The sequence below is a fragment of the Ciona robusta genome, chromosome 4, assembly GCF_009617815.1.
Source record: "Ciona robusta chromosome 4, ASM961781v2".
Classification (NCBI taxonomy): domain Eukaryota; kingdom Metazoa; phylum Chordata; class Ascidiacea; order Phlebobranchia; family Cionidae; genus Ciona; species Ciona robusta.
In genome coordinates, this window is record NC_143238.1 from 6,609,716 (window position 1) to 6,626,657 (window position 16,942).

General features: G+C 39.5%; 1 protein-coding gene across 3 annotated transcripts in view; it reads left to right on the plus strand.

Annotated features, from left to right (window-relative positions):
* Nucleotides 1-2,765: 2,765 nt before the first annotated feature.
* Nucleotides 2,766-16,942, plus strand: part of LOC149737158 (ADAMTS-like protein 1) — a 49,297-nt gene continuing 35,120 nt past the window's right edge. The window contains exons 1-13 of one of the 3 annotated variants that reach the window (XM_089877526.1): nucleotides 2,766-3,273; nucleotides 7,873-7,953; nucleotides 9,931-10,031; nucleotides 10,410-10,458; nucleotides 10,790-11,023; nucleotides 13,362-13,488; nucleotides 13,557-13,631; nucleotides 13,748-13,920; nucleotides 14,401-14,515; nucleotides 15,040-15,175; nucleotides 15,262-15,312; nucleotides 15,720-15,933; nucleotides 16,492-16,636. In XM_089877526.1, the coding sequence (XP_089733652.1) occupies nucleotides 3,226-3,273; nucleotides 7,873-7,953; nucleotides 9,931-10,031; nucleotides 10,410-10,458; nucleotides 10,790-11,023; nucleotides 13,362-13,488; nucleotides 13,557-13,631; nucleotides 13,748-13,920; nucleotides 14,401-14,515; nucleotides 15,040-15,175; nucleotides 15,262-15,312; nucleotides 15,720-15,933; nucleotides 16,492-16,636 (1,549 nt within the window). In that variant the 5' untranslated portion in view covers nucleotides 2,766-3,225. The remainder of the gene's footprint in view (nucleotides 3,274-7,872; nucleotides 7,954-9,930; nucleotides 10,032-10,409; nucleotides 10,459-10,789; nucleotides 11,024-13,361; nucleotides 13,489-13,556; nucleotides 13,632-13,747; nucleotides 13,921-14,400; nucleotides 14,516-15,039; nucleotides 15,176-15,261; nucleotides 15,313-15,719; nucleotides 15,934-16,491; nucleotides 16,637-16,942) is intronic. The other 2 variants (XM_089877525.1, XM_089877528.1) reach the window with 2 other exon arrangements.

Below are 16,942 nucleotides of genomic sequence, written 5' to 3' on the forward strand. Positions count from 1 at the left end.
GATTGTTTTGTTCGACTAAGAGGCGTCAGTTACCAATGATCGTCATTAATCGCAGTGTAATGCGGTTGCTGGTGCGTGCGGAACACCTTCTATTTCAGTAAATTGTTCAAAACTGTGAATCACCACCGGAAGCATTCTGTCAAAGCAAGGACTCGCAAGTTCAGTTAAAGTCGAAAAAACGACTCGGTTTCGACTTTAAACACCCGGCTTTTAACAAAATCACCCACAACTTACATGCGTTTTATTGCCGCACGCGCACGATATGTATCCCACCTAATTGCCCAATGGTTGAAGGTGAAATTTTAGGTCTTTTTTAAACAAACAAACCTGCCTATAATCTTATACTTTTTAGACACACCTCCAGCCGCTATAGAGGCATGAATGAATGTAACTTACTTTATCCTCGCGTGGCCGGAAAACAACAATCGTTATCACACGGGTTTAACACCTCGTGCCAGCTTACGAGTTGACAAGTATGTTACTTTGTGTGTGATTACTTCTGGGGAATTTTCTTTTTTTCATGTATTGCTGATAATTTAGACAACCCATTAAGCATACGACTCTACCAAATGTTACCATGCATATAATACACAACATAAAACACGGTATAACCCACTAAATTGTCATATAACAGATAAATAAATAGTAAGATGTTGTATATTTGCAGCCAACGCTCTCTTTACTAGCTTTGTGTTGTAGCGCTTATCAATTACAGTTACAGTTACAAGGCAAGTAAGCTCATAGGCTTATAGTAATCCCTACGGAGTAAAGACCTATATTCAACGAGCTAAATTAAGCCAATAGATCCCCAGTTTGCCGCGTTTCGCCACTCCCCGATTTAAAACTGATTCAACAGAGCTAAAAATACACTTAGGTTACTGTTTGCGCTTTTCATAGATTTCTGCAGCAGTTTTAGTTCGGTCGCTGGTTCAAATGGCCGATTAAATTCGATGTATTGCTTAGTTGCTATTTCCAGTCGTTAAAGACGGTCCTGGTTTCCTTGCTCAATGGTCAAGTGGAGAAGGCGATATAAATAAACACTCAAGCGCAACGTTATGGCCCATTGCCGCGATATAGTTTTAACTGATGCACGTATTTGAATAGGTGTATGAATGCAACTCACTTACCCGTGGTTCCCTAGCCCTATGCCATTGTTAATAGATTCAACTAATGCTTATATTTGAATGAATGCAACTTTTTTATCCTCTTTTGGTGGGGAAGAACAGTCATTATAACACGGGTGTTCTTTTTCACACATCCCGCGCACGTTTACTATTAACACGTATAGATAACCCCAAGTGTATAACATTTTACTCGTTGTCAGTATTAAGTATAGCACATTAATGGGTCACATACGGTGTAATGAACGACCTCTGTTCGAATTCCAGATCTCTTGTCGGCCTTAGGACCTCACTTATACCTAAAACGCGACCCTAAATATAAATGTAACTTGACTGATCATTGTACGGTTAAAAGCCATTACCCTTTAACAATAACGAAGCCGTTTTGTTTATCAAGCGCATCGCGATAACCCCCTGCATGGAGTAGAGAATTCCATCCCTGCTTTATGTCCCACGGTCCGTTCGTGCGACGGGTCACTATAAGGCAATAAAAAGGAAGTTACAAACTGCCAACACAGCGGTAAAAAGGCTTGCACAAAAGGTGCTAGAATTTTGCATTGTTTTTGCAGTTGCTTTGGTCTAAAAACATGGCCTTAATTTGTTCTCTTGCCTGCGGCGTGGAAATACAAAGTGTTTTCCATCTTCATGGGTGATATTATATTACGAACCGAGTTATAACGTTGCACATTGAACGTTGGCATTGCCGATAGAGGTTAGCAGAACCTATGAGCTCGTTTATTAAACGGTATATGGTCTGCATTTGATATAGCGAGCGGTCGAAACGCTTTTCAGTTGTCCGGTTTCATTCTTGAAAAGTCAAGTGGCATTGTGAAGGTCTATAAATACAGAAGTGTAGCTTATGACGGTATTCGTGTCTTTAAGTGTGAATTGTGACGTTTTAGTGGTCGGGGTCAAACCAGAGTAGGAATTTTGCTGACGTCACGAGACACTGTACTCGAAGTTGGTCCAAAAATATTTACCTCGTTGAACAATATACGTGTGGGGGTGTTGTTTTACCATTAAGATTATTGTTATTTTAATTTTATATTGGGTGTAACTAATTCATGAGCACATTCCAGGTTTCAAATTAAATTGAAGTCACAAATGTCAAAATCAATAGAGAATGTATATAGTAAGTAATATACTGCAGTGTGTGAAGGGTTAGGTCACCCGGTGCGCTGATGCTTCTGTGGTTTATAATTACCCGCTAATTCGAACTTCAAAGTAAAGGGAGAGTCGGCCCGGTTTCTGATAAGGCGGCTTGTTTACTTTTATCACTGAGTTGCGTGAAGATTCTCGCTTTGCGCGTGTGAAATCAAACTTTCAGATACAGAGTGCAGGTTTACTACTGTAGTGTTAAGTTGCTGTCATGCTATAGTGAAGTTACTTAGTGTTTAAAAATGCTGCTCAAAGATGATAATCAGAAACGTGAAACGCTGCGAAAATGTATACTTGTAGCTTGAGTAAACGGTGAATGGGCAATGGGCTACTTATAAGCCAAACACACGCGCGTAATAAGAGAAAAACGCCGCTTTCAGCAAATCGTTCAAAGACGAAGGAGAGACTTCACAGAGTTTAGTTGGTCGCGATCGCGTCATAGAATGGCAGGGGAGTGCGGCGCGGACTGAATGTGCAGTCGTTCTAGAATTTACGACTAAATTTGAACTGAAATGAACAAAGGAGAGATATTTGAACAATATTGCGTAAAAGTTTTAACGTCGAGCAAAGAGAAAAAAGCACGAGGTGATGGGACATGTTCACAGACTTTAACGAGCACAGCTAAAGTTGAACTTTGGTATTCAGGTTATTTATGTTTGCTTCGAATACACTGATAACAGTGGACACATAACGGTGCTACAGCATAAGGTATATACTTCAGGTTTATGTTTTATACACAAGTAGTTTACAGGCGAGGACACCAATAGCGTTTTACTAGCAATGCTTAATGACTAGGGTTTATGTTTTTGAACTTTTGTTTTATAATTCCAGTTAGCGATAAACTGTTTCTCGTACTTACTGTTTGCGTGTTAGCTTGTGTACATTGTAAAGAACCGCGTCGCATCGGTACACTTGTGATTTATTGGACGTGCCGTTGTGTTTCAACATGAAGTGTATGAGACTTCTCCAACTTTACGTTCTGGTGATATGCGCGGTAAGTGAAACGTTCTTTAACTTGAGTGTTTTTCGACGCAATTTTTCTGTTAAACCCCATTAATTCGAAATTGATAAGCGATGTAGCCTGACGTCACTAATTTGTTTACAAACTATTTTTTTGGCATGTTCCTATTTACCAGAAGAAAAAGAAAAAACTACATTAATAGGCAATTAAAAACTTTCTGTGATTTTTAAACCACAACAATTGCATTGCAGTTTTGTTTTGTTTTTTATTAAAAAACAACGATATATAGTAGGGTGTAGAAAAATGGGACACTTTTTCATTTTATTTCCCCCTCCCATTTAGTAGTAAACAGAAAACATTCAAAGAATTATAAACCGTATCCCCACGACTTTCATAGACCGTTAATTGTTTAAAACACGATCAGGATATTTGTATAATACGTGCTGAAGGTGTCCCGTCTTCCCCCATTCTACAGTTTCTACTATATATAAAAGGACAACATACGCGCTTCAGATTTCTATTTATTGCAAAATTGTTTGGTTAATCGTAAGGCGTTAAGCACTTCAGGTCATTCTTGCTGGTATAGAAACGCGAAGTAGCAAAAGATTGATCGCAATAAAGCGTCGCTAAACAAACATTCAAATTTTAATTAACTTATTATTGAATGTGGTCAATAAAAAATATATCGGGACTAATTCTTTGGTCAAGCTTTGTCTCGTTAATTAATGTTAAATTATCGCTTGTTTTGCTTGTAAATGGATCAAACTTATGCGGCGTTACTAAGCGTTTGTAGTGCTTTCCTCGCGTCGGCCATTGACAGCCATTAGGGGTAAAGCGTTTTACTCTCATTCGCGTGCCCAGTGATCGCCACTTTACACAGGAGTAGGGGCGTGACTGGCACCGTATCATAATTTGCTGGCTTCTTGAATTTCTGTGACGTAACAAAACAATATTGTGAGTCACACCCTCTAAGAATTGCCAACAACGCTAGCAATGCGGATACAACGGTCGTGATGTATCAGTTGTAACAAAACCCTTCTTAAAATGTAAACTTGGGTGTTTCAGTAAAGCCTTTATTCGCATGTGATGTGTTTCGCTTTCTATGCGCCCACAGTCAATAGATTATCTGTTTCCAAACGCGTAATTTCCCCGCCGCCGTTTATGTGCTTTCAGTTACACTGCCAATTTCATAGCGGACTCCTCGCTATAATGTAAAACCCGGATCCCCCTTTCGTTTATATAACCACGCCACGGCAAACATTAATGGCGCTGTGAAGCGTGAAGATATGTATGCGGTTTTGCTCCAAGGCCAAAGGCTTTTTGTCGTGCGTGGGGTAAGAATAGTTTGCTTGTGCAGAATTGGCAATGCTCCGCAACTGTGTAGCTTTGTCATGTAATTTCTATTCAATGTGGGTGAGGTTCCGCAGTGGCACGCCATGGGTTCTAGGATTTATGCCAGGGTTGGCCCATTACCCCTGGATCGTGTAATTTACTATTCCCTTGCTTTACCGAGCAGGTATACTAGATCTTTTGACACCACTGGTTATTTGTCCAAGCCAAAAAGAAGCTGCTTGGTGCTCAATAACACCAAGTGCGCGTGTCAGGGTAATAGCGGTTTTAGATAAAGCTTAGTTCCAGGAATCCCTCCCGCGTGTGGGTTCTAACGTCGACGCCTAGAAAATAAAGGATTTTGTTTTGCACGCCATATAAAACTTCCGAATCGTGGTTGTGAATAAGTTGTTGAAAGATCAATTGGGTGTGGTGTATTAAGACTTTCTCACGGGGTAGGTATTAATAATGGGGTCTCCCTGCTTCACTGACCAGCAATGCAAAGAAGTAAATACTTCGGCCAATAACTTGTTGCTTGAAAAGCTGAGACCTACGATACTGCAAACAAAACATAAAACTGTAGAAACTATCCACAGACCGACGCCTCACGCCAATTAGTTCGGCGTCAAACTCTAATCTTTTGTTTACTCTTCTCACTTGTGCAAGTTTCATCAAACCGCCATAGCTAGCTTTCGCTGACCTTCATCGCTGCTTAAAAGGTTCGTTTGAGATATAAATTGCAAGGGGATTGTTTTGAAGTTTTCCTCATAAACAGATAAGCCGCAACACAACCCCGTAAACTCAACCTTTCGTTCCATAAGTTCTTTACCCCCTACCCACCCCGCCAGTGATCGACTGGCAGTCTGCTATAATTGCCACTTTCTCACGAAGTTGCCTTACCAGGCGGGCAAGCCTGCAAACACCTTTTGACATTTCAGCTCAAGGTTGCACAATTACTGAAGGTTAACTGAAGGTTTGTGTTATTGTAGCGAGGGATTAATATACACTGCCATATTTTTATGCGGAAACTGCGTCAAACGATGCAAGATATTGTAACTCTACACCCGTAGGTCAGGGATAACATCTTGCGTCGCGCTTTATTTGTACATCTTCCATGTTATGCTATACCACGTTCAATATATCATGTGTCTTCGCCAACAGATGTCATATATCCGAGTCTTTCTATGTGATGATTGATATGATCGCCTGCTTTTCTTTTTAAGTGAAACCGACCGCTTTGCCGAATGAAACGCTGAAAGATCCGCGCCTACGCATACCGGGAATACACCGAATTCTGACGATGCGGTGTCTTACAGATGTACGAAAATGGAATTGTTGTGGATAAAGCTGACCAGATGTCAGTGATATAGTTACCTGGGTTAAATGGCTCGTTGAAGTTAGCGAAACGCAATTGTTTTGAAACGCTCTCTTACGATGGTACCTCGTATCCACTTTCCACCAAAACAAGATCTTTAGATTTGATTTGAAGATGAAATGGCTCGTGTCTTTTGCGTGAAGATTTATCAACAAACTTGTTTTAGCGACTTTCACCAATGGCTATAGAGTAGGGACATGTGACACGACGACAAGTTTTGATTATTCTGTTTCTGTACACCAAAGCATTCTGAAATCAAATCTCAAACTAATTTTTTGTTTTTTTTAACTACAAGCGTGGTAGTCGTATACGCCATTAAATTTGTGGTGACTATCAATCTATCAATCCATAAAGTAGAATTTTCGTAAAATATATTCATCCCTATTGTATAGTAGGGTGGGGAAAGATGGAACATCCTTTTCGTTCTGTTTTCTCGTCCCATTTGATAGTAAACAAACAACACTAAAAAAATTATAAAACCGTATCCCCACAACTCCAATAGACCGTTGTTAATTGTTTAAAACGCGATCAGGATATTTTGATATTATGTGCTAAATGTCTTCTATATTTTTACTCTACTAGAACAGAAGGAAAATTGTTTCTCCTGTTTCTGTTAGAAAACACTAAAGAGTTATCCATATACTGTACAATAAACGTCTTATTCTCTTGTCAATTTCCCACCGTTTTTCTTCATTTACTTTTCAACGTAATTTGAAACTGGGTGTGATTAATGTTATGACATGCATCATGTATTACCCGCGCCGTTCAAGATACGTATGTGGTGGTGGTGAAGTACTGTTGGGCACGTATGTGGGCCCACATTGGTGCATTACCATTAAAGTTATGTTGGCGGCATAAAGGTGACTGTACACAGTATCCGGAATTCGTCCGTTTTGTCTGTTTGTCCGGATTTCGATGTCGCATGCGGAATTGGACACGGGTTTGCATACGACTTCGCATGCGATTTCGTCTACGCCGTATACTGTGTACAGCCACCTTAAACAGGATTCTATTACTTACATATAAATTTCCTGTGACACTATTATAAAATACGTATCCACTTTATAACTTCTGACATCAATGAAAAGTATTTTTCTTTTTAAACCGAAACGTTTGAAAGAAAGTATTGTGTCATATATATATAACAATGTGGGGAAGACGGGACACCTTTAGCACATAATATTCAAGTATCCTGATCGTGTTTAACAGAAGCCTATGGGAGTCGTAAGGATACGGTTTTATAATTATTTGACTGTTCATTGTTTACTACCAAATAGGACGAGAAAGTAAAATTAAAAGATGTCCCAACTTCCCCAGCCCTTTAGTTTATATATGATGTGTAATAATTGTATAAAAATTATAAAAAAAATCCTCTTATTTCATGCACCTATACGAACCCATTCATTTGAGCAATCCACTTGTTATATAGTCTGTTGCTTTGGAACTGCCTGTTATTCCTGACAAAGGTCACATTTGTTCAAGTTCACTTGGCAAACATGAACTTATCAGTTTCCGATCCCGCTACCGGTCCCGTGGACTTAGACTTTTCTGTTGAGGCTTAACTGTGTCAAATTTCAAGGCGCTATTAAGAAACAGGAGAACCTTATCCGCTATAAATGCGGGGAAATATCGTTTATTTTTATCAGGCGTTTGGTGGCCGTCGCTCAATTTTAAAGGTCGGATCCTTTACCAGCAATTGTAGCTGACGTTTTGACGTAATATGTTAACCATGTATCCAATACTTGACGTGTAAAACATCGTTCTATCGCAAGGAACAATACACATGTTGATAAGACGTCTCTGACACACCCAGCGATTGTGGTTTACGTATCGAAGCATGGAAAGCGACAAAATCCGTGTTCTTTGTCGAGGAAATATTTTCGCTATTTTTAGAGCCAAGACGATAATGTCACTTCTCTCTTTCATAGGTGTTGTTGTCATTTGCTAGAGAAGGATTGTTTTCACCTCTCGATAAACCCACCAACCCCAGCCATAACACACCACAAAATGTAAGTCGAATATATTACAGTAGGGTGGGGGAAGAAGGGACACCTTTAACACAAAGTAACCAAATATCCTGATCGTGTTTTAAACAGTTAACACCGGTCTATAGGAGTCGTGAGGATACGGTTTTATAATTCTTTGATTTTTTTTAATTCTTTGAGTAAATACAGTCAGCAAAAAGTGTCCCATCTTCCCTCACCCTACTATATGTGTGTTTACGTGTTTTTATATTTTAAAATAAACAAGTTAGGCGTGATTTTTTTGCTTATAAGTTTAAATCTGATTAGTGGTTAGCTTTTACGGGTCTTAAATTAGTTATCAAAAGACACAAATGAATGCAACGTTTTTTTTTACGAATTCAAACTCTTAAAATGTATTATATAGTGGGGTGGGGAAAGACGGGACACCTTTAGCACAAATGATCTAAATATCCTGATCGGTTTTACCAATAAACAACAGTCTATGGGAGTCGTTAGAATACGGTTTTATATTTCTTTGAAAGACCTAAAATAAAATAAAAAGATATCTCATCTTCCCGCACCTTAAACTATAGCGTTGTTATCTAAGTTGTTATGCGTGTGTTTACTACTGCTCCCATATTGTGTATTAGCACCCTTGTGTATATCGTGTGTACCGTGTATGGTGTTACGGACGGTGTAGCCTTTCCTAATCAGTTCTACATATACCTGCTACCATACACTTCCCTTTCCTACCTGTTGGCGTTGAATGATAAATCTCATGCGACACAGAAGCGCTTTGACGCCTTCGACTGGCGTGGGAATCACTCGCTTCGATCTTCGCCAAGCACTTTGTAAATAATACACGATCTGTATATGGTCTTATACACAAACACTCACGTTGCTCGACCTACATTAAGATAAACTTGTTTGGGAATTAAAATAATGAAGCGGATTACTAAATTAAATCTATTTAAGATATTATATTAAAATGTGTATACATATTAAGTTATGCTTATTGGAAATTCAAATTAGGCGGAATTTCTAAATTAAGTCTGGTTGAAGATCCTATGATAGAATGAAGTTAATTTTCGATGCTTGAATTTTGTTTTGTTGTTATTCCCCTTCTCTTTGTCGGTTTAACTAATTTGATCTTCTTTGTCGTACTCGAAGAGATACAATTTATAATATAGTAGGGCGGGAAAAATTGGATACCTTTCATTCTATTTTTCCGTCGCATTTTGTATTAAACAAAGAACATTTAAAGAATTATAAAACGTCATCCTTTGTACGACGCCCATATAGACCGTTGTTAGGTGTTTAAAACATTATCAGGATATTTGGATATTATGTGCTTAACTTGTGCGAAACAAAAACAACAGTTACAATGAATAGAATCATTTGATCGTTATCTGTATTTGCAATTGCAAAGTTGGCATTTAAAGCGAATATTTTCTGAGCTTACGATTTCGAAATAAGGTCTTCAACTGCGTGTGTGCGCGTCGTAAACAAAGCGCGTAAGGGCATGGGGCGATCGCTTGACAGACGAAAACACAATAGGTGTCAAATCTAGCTTCTGTGCCGTCGAATTCTAAATTTAGTTACCTTTGGAAAATGCCACGGGGAAAGAGGGAGGGATAAGAAATTAAATCAAAAGTTTTATTTGTTGGGTCAATGTTTGAATATAGTAGGTTGGGGAGAGATGGGACACCTTTTCACTCTATTTTGTTGTCGCATTTGGTAGTAAACAAAGATTATTCAAAGGATTACAAAACTATATACTCACGAATTTCATAGACCGTTGTTAATTGTTAAAAAAAAACGATCGGGATATTTGAACATGATGTGCTGAAGGTGTTCCATCTCCCCCTTTCCTACCATATTTCTATTTTAGTATACCATTAGTTTTTTACATTACTGTTCAAGTTATTGTTTTCTATTTGATTCTAAATGCTTTAGCGTATATTTGAATAAATAGGCGTCTTTCGTTGTTAAGGTTAACCTTTCATTTGATATTTTAATTAGGTTGAAAACAACGGGTTAGATTGGGGTGCGTGGAGTTCCTGGAGCGAATGTTCGCGGAGCTGCGGCGGTGGTGCTTCGTATTCACGACGTGTGTGTCTCACGTAAGTCTGTTCACAGTGTACGTATACATAGTAGTGTGGGGGGAGATGGGACAACTTTTAATTTCATTTTCTCGTCCCATTTGATAGTAAACACAGAATATTTAAAGAGTTAAAACCGTATCCTCACGACTGCCATAGATCGTTGTTAATTATTTAAAACACGAACGGGGCATTTAGATATTATATATGTTAAAGGTGTCCCGTTTTACCACAGAGCACTATATATATAGTTCGCAAATAGCTCGCTTTAACGCCCCATTTGCCGAGTATCCCAACATCGTGTAACGACAACGTTAAGTACATGAACGGTGATATATGTATAAGCCAAGTATAAAACATACACGAGTTTGCATAACGATATAACGTTTGTTTGAGCAGGGATTCGTGCGAGGGCATCAACACTAGATACAAGACATGCGAAAATCAGGTACGCTAAAAACTATTTGTATATCTAGCTCAGATTTCCTTGCATGTATTTGTCTTTCGAATCTATGCTTGCATATGCAATATGACTTTGTGTTTCTAAATCATCCCTTTAGGTGCATTAATAGCAATACAATCTGTACCTTTAGCTATATTTCATTCATTGTTTTGTAAATTTCATTCATTCATTTTAATACAATTCATTTACCTTTTTTTATAAAATGTTCTCACCTTTATTGACGTTGAAATATAAAAATCTTGTATACTTGTTTGATAAGCACAAACTGGTAGATTGTAATATGTAGATATGTGTGGTTGAACGTTTGACTTTTAAGGATTGCACGGAGACTACACAAGATTTCCGGGCAGAGCAATGTTCTTTATACAACACCACGCCATACAAGGGTATATTGTACACGTGGAAAGCTGTTGTACAGAAAGCAGAACCTTGTGCACTTTACTGCAAGGCTCATGGTTTTAACATAACGACGAAGTTGGCACCACAAGTGCTCGACGGAACGAAATGCAAAGATAATTCTGACGACATGTGCATTAATGGGGCGTGCCAGGTAAACTTTTTATACATTTGTACTTTGCTCGAATTTCTGCAGGAAATCTGTATATTCTTTATAAAGGATGAGATGTATACGTATATCCTCACGACTCTAAATAGCGCTGTTAGTTGTTAAAAATACGATAGGGAACTGTTAGCCATTGACACATTACGAGCTAACGGCATTCATCTTTCCACACACTATATCTACATTCTCATTTAACTATTAAACTTACACAAAGACACCCAAAAATGCTATTCAGTGGTAATTGATAGTTGTATACGTATGTTTGTACTGTATTATCCTATGTGGCAACACTTGTTAAATTTTCACTCGGCAACACCAATTGGAAATGGAGTCAACAGATAAGGCCGTTCATATCCGCTAATTGCCTCTCATTGCTCTTTCCTCACGGAAACCGATGTGGACGCTTAATTCATTGCATTGCATCCTTTGTAAATACGGTCAGAGTTACGTAATCTCCAAAACGAGCATAGTTTCTCATAGGCTACCGGCAGAGCCTTTTTGCAAATCCCGCATACGAGATCTTAGATACATAAGAACATTGCTTTTTCTTCTTAGCGCACTACTTGTACAGTAGGGTAAGGGGAAATGGGACACCGTCTCATTCTTTGTCTTATTCCATTTGATAGTAAACAAAGAACATTCAAATAATTATAAAACCGTATCCTTACGACTCCCATATACCGTTGTTAATTGTTTAAAACGCCATCAGGATATTTGGATATTGTGTGCAAAGGTATTCCATCCCATCCTTCCCCCACGCTACCTTTATATATGGATTGTAAGCCAAATGCGCCAGCCCTTGATCCCATACTGAGTGAAACTGGTATCAGCAAGTCTTAACCTTTCAACAAGTGTTGTTAAAGATATGTCTCACTTTTACAAACCATACCCAGCGTATAACATAAACGCAACAAGACCATGAACGGTTGAGCTATGAACGTATCGCAGTTACCTGCAGACAGCACCCGCAAATCGCATGCGGATTATTTAGGCGTTAATCAAGTAGAGTGGGGGTATTAGAAGTGGCACCAAACCAAACCAGGGTTTGGCTGTTAGGTGTGGGGGGAGTTAACTTGATATTCAGTTTCGCTTTTCCACTACGCGGTTTGTGTGGTCCTATTGCTCGTAGGTTGGTGATGAGAGGTCCGCATTCTTTATCGATAGATTTTAAGTCACCGAATCGCTACGTGAGCAGTGGAACAATTGAAATGTCTTCATTTATTTCGCTGTGGCGTGCGGCTATGAAAAGTGCGATAATGTAATCATCACTGTGTGATTATTTCCAGTCAGTGCGGTCTGCGGCTGTTAATCGACGACCTGGCCTTCACGTTGGGAGACAAAGGCTTCCTTTGTTTTGCACAGCTAACGCCGTTGGTGTTCCGAAACCGACATGTGTATTACCACACACAGCAGGTGTGAACACAATACAATTTACACATTGACGGTGACAGCCACAAGCTTGCTTTTATCCTTTCAATCATCACTGGTTGACCTTCGTCACACCACCCTGACGTCACGATGTACGTCATCAAATGGCAGGTGTTGTAATTACATGGCTTTGTCTGCATGTCACCCAAACCCAAACCTGATATATCATACGCAGACCTTCGTAACAATACCCATTGGACACGTCATAAATGTATAAAAGCATGTTTAACACACCCGGCTTAAATTTAAACTTTAACCTTACCACTGAACCAATGTAATTTAAAACTTAACAAGCGGATTTTAATCTAATCTTCGTCGTTAAGTTTTATTTGTTATATAGCATTTGATGTGCAGTAACATAGGTTTTCGGATGTGGTGTATGTGTTTATATGCGAATCGTGCTTCGCGTGTATTTATACGATACGATCGTGTTTCATACAGACTCCTATATTCTACCACATCGGTGTATTATGTAATGTTTACTCCCGGCGTGGCCTACTATAACGGATATAAAATCATGTTTGTTTCACGCTTACCGTCACGAGTGTATGGCCATGCAGCAGACCACCTGTCTAACTAAGCATAGTACATGAGACCCCAAATAGATTCTGGTATTGTCATATAAGCAATTAATCAGGGCCAAGCCTTGACGGGAACTCTGACAAGCAAGGTGGGAGAGTCTCGCCCCCGCGTTTAAGCTTATATGTGTTTGTGCACACGCGACTGTATACTAGCGAAATCGCTGTGGTTTCTTCTATTTGCACTGGGTAGAAATATTCGCGGTAAATATTTCCCTCGCGTCCTAGCAGCGCTTCTTAACGAGCCACTCATGCCCTGCCTGTCAATATGCATTGTCATTCTGCCATGTACATGACCCTTTTCGTTTACGACTTTCCAGGCAGTTGGCTGCGATAAAAAGCTCCACAGTGACGCAAGATATGACGTTTGCGGGAAGTGCCAAGGTGACGGAAGTACATGCCGGCTCGTAACTGGTTTACACCGGTTTAATCCGGTCAAACACCGCGGTAAGACCTTAATTCAAAGTCCATGTTTTGTACAAGGACGTGTTTAACATTTCTCTTTTTTCTAACAGGCACCGAAGTTGTGATAACAGTCCCGCAAAAAAGCCGACACATAAGCGTGTCCGAACGTGGTTCAGGACATATTGGTAAGTCTAAATTTAGCTCCTTTTCACCAGCCCTGCACGTTAATATAAAATTCCTATATTGTCGTTTTGCGATGATCCGTATAAGCAAGCCATATTAAACTGTATTAAAATTCCAGGTCTTCTCTTAAGAGAGACTGACGAATTCGACATTTTCGTGCCGAATAAAACGAAAGACGAGAATCAGGGAGTTCTGGAACATTCTGGGATTGTAGTTGAGTATGGGTCGGTGGCTTCTGGTAAGGAATATCTTGACGTTGCCGGTCCAGTTCCCCAAGACATGAAAGTGCTCGTAAGTTTGAAAGCCCTATATATGCGACCGCAATATTAGCTTATTCGGCACGGGAAATTTATGATATGTACACTTGGTTGCTGATAAGTTTCTTTGAACGTAACCTGACATAAGATCACAAGTTTTGATGTTTGATGGTCTAGGGAACCGTTATCTCGGTCACGACTGGTGGCGCCAAAATTTTACAATAACTCACAACACTCGTATATTACTGGGGATTTTATCTAGCCCGGATTTTGACAAGTTTTCGCGGTGTGGGTGTTTTTATAAGACAGGCTGGTGCTCAACAACCCCTTTTTAACCAATGAAAACGCACTCTCATGCTTCTGTAGTAGTGTGGGGTAAGACGGGACACATTTAGCACATAGTATTCAAACGTCCTGGTCGTGTTTTAAACCGTTTAAAAACGATTGTAGTGCCTCATCCTTGGTCATCCAAATATACGATAACGATAATAGTGTTTCCATGCTTTTGTTGTAGGCGCTCTACGACGACACCATGTGGAAATATATCCGCTACGAATTCTATCGACCGTTGGTCGTATTTTGGAAACATGACGAAACATCTGCTCGCTGCCCCGTCACTTGCGGCGCTGGTGAGTAGTAAGGAGTGTCACGATCCAGGGCTTTGTCTTGTGCGTAACATGACGTACGCCTTATTGTGGTGAATGTTTTACAAGACAATATTTGACCGAGGCAAATGGCTACCGCCCACGACCGCTATAAATTCTAACACGCAGCAATATTGACACCGGATTGACGCAAAATAAGTTTTATTACGTCATACGCCACTGTAGCACAGTATTTGGCGCGCCAACCTCTAAGAAGTTACAGATTCAAGGCTGATCGCTGCTACCGTTGTGCGCGTATGTGTCCTTGGGCAAGACAATTAACAGTTATTACTCCAACTCAGTTGTCACTAATGGGTTGTCAAAATTATCTGTCATATGTTAAAAAATAATGATAAATTTCCCCCAAAACTAGTTACCCATAAAGTTACATAGGTGGTAATTCGTAAATGGATAAAGATGTATATAACAGAACCTTAACCCTATGTTACAACGACTGTCATTGCCCCGCTAAACAAAGATGGATAAGTTACATTCATCCATCCATACAGGAGTAACCTTCATCAAACCGATCTGTGTTGACATGGCAAGCGGAGAACAAAGAGATGACGAAGCTTGTCACGCTGAAGGTATAACCCCTCCCCTACCTAAGGTGTTTCGTTGCAAACTCGAAGACTGCCCGATCAGGTAAGGTACCACTTCCAGTTTTGTGACGTCATATATACGTCATGGGTCATGTGACGTCATAAATTGTTGTATTTCGTCTAGCACAGGTACGAATCTGGCCGCGTTGGATCGACGTTCGAATTCGTTCAAAGAGCCAGGTATCTATATCTCGTAAACTCATGCAAAAACCAAATACAAATATCTTGTTTGGGGGGGAGGTTATTAAATTTTTTCACTCTATTTACTTTTTATTAACTTGGGATTTTGCAAATTCATTTTTTTATTGAGGGCAACCGCTTGTACTTGCCCTTGATGCCCGTCACTGATCGTAAGTATGATTAATATCGAAGCCAACATTTTATGTTTTGATGTATTGGAAAAACGTATGTTGCAACTTTATGCATCTATGGTTTCGTTGTAGCGCTTCGACAATGCGATATACTGTAGACAATTACACGGTAATACAGCGTAATACGACATGGGGGCTGAGATTTGGCGAAAGTTTATAACCGCTAAATCTTTTTTATAAAATTAAAAGCAGCCGCTAACATATCTTCATATATAGATGGCTTACACAACCCTGGACCGAGTGTTCGGCTTCGTGCGATGGCGGGTTCCAAACTCGCACCATTTCATGCGCTGAGGACAATATATATGGTGACCCTATTGAAACGGTTGGAGACACACTTTGTCATAATGCTGGTATCCCTGTGCCAGTTAGTCAAAGGAGATGCAACGAACATCCATGCCCGGAGTGGATCACATACCCATGGTCACAGGTGTGGATTGTACTTATTGGTTTACTATTCTATGTGGGCGAGGTCTTTGTCAAGAGCCTCGGATTTAGGTTAAGTTTGCTCCATTACCTCACTATTGTATATGCACGTTATATTCTATTTGGGTGAGGTCCTACAGTGATGCACGCCATGGGACCAGGGATTTCGACCAGACTTTGCCTATTACCTCCAAGAGTGAGTGGTTTTGGTATTAAGCCAAATGATTACCCTCTTAATATAACGATATACCTATACTACCTAGAATATACCGTGATTACAGTTAAAATTCGTGCACCGTCTGCTAAGCTATACATATTTTTGTTCTCTGTGGTAAAGCGGTATACTCTAATCTAAATCTATATGTTGTATTTACAGAGTGGCTTATATTTCTTATATTTTATCTGCTTTATTGTCACCCCTATTTCCTAACCCTTCTATATGGATAAGGTTTAACCCAAATGCATGCTCTGTGATCTAGGCAATAGAAGAATTTATCCCGGAACTGGTTTATTTTTCACCGCATACAATTTACCACTACTTAACTTATCATTATTGTTTCAGTGTTCCGCTTCTTGCGGCGCTGGGTGGCGCTACAGAACAGTCCAGTGCCAAGGCTACGATGGAACTCCCGCATTCAAATGTAGTAAGATGACAAAGCCGATTGTTCGGCAGCTTTGCTTTAAATCAATGATGTGCCCCGCCCCAGGTATGGTTTTACGACAATACTTTATCAGTAATTAATTAGTCATTAAGGTATTTTGTCGCCGATATTTTACTATGTAAAATCTACATTGTCGTTTTGTTAACTTGGTGGTAATTTATGTAGGGAAAGTTAGGGGAACGGGAATTTAAAGGTAATATATATAACATCTTGCGCAGGAATACAAGATCATTTATTTATTTGGTTTGAATCAGAAAATTAGCACATAGTATCCAATAATCCTGATCGTGTTTTAAACAATTAACAACGGTCTGTGGGCGTCGTGAGGATACAGTTTTATAATTCATTGAA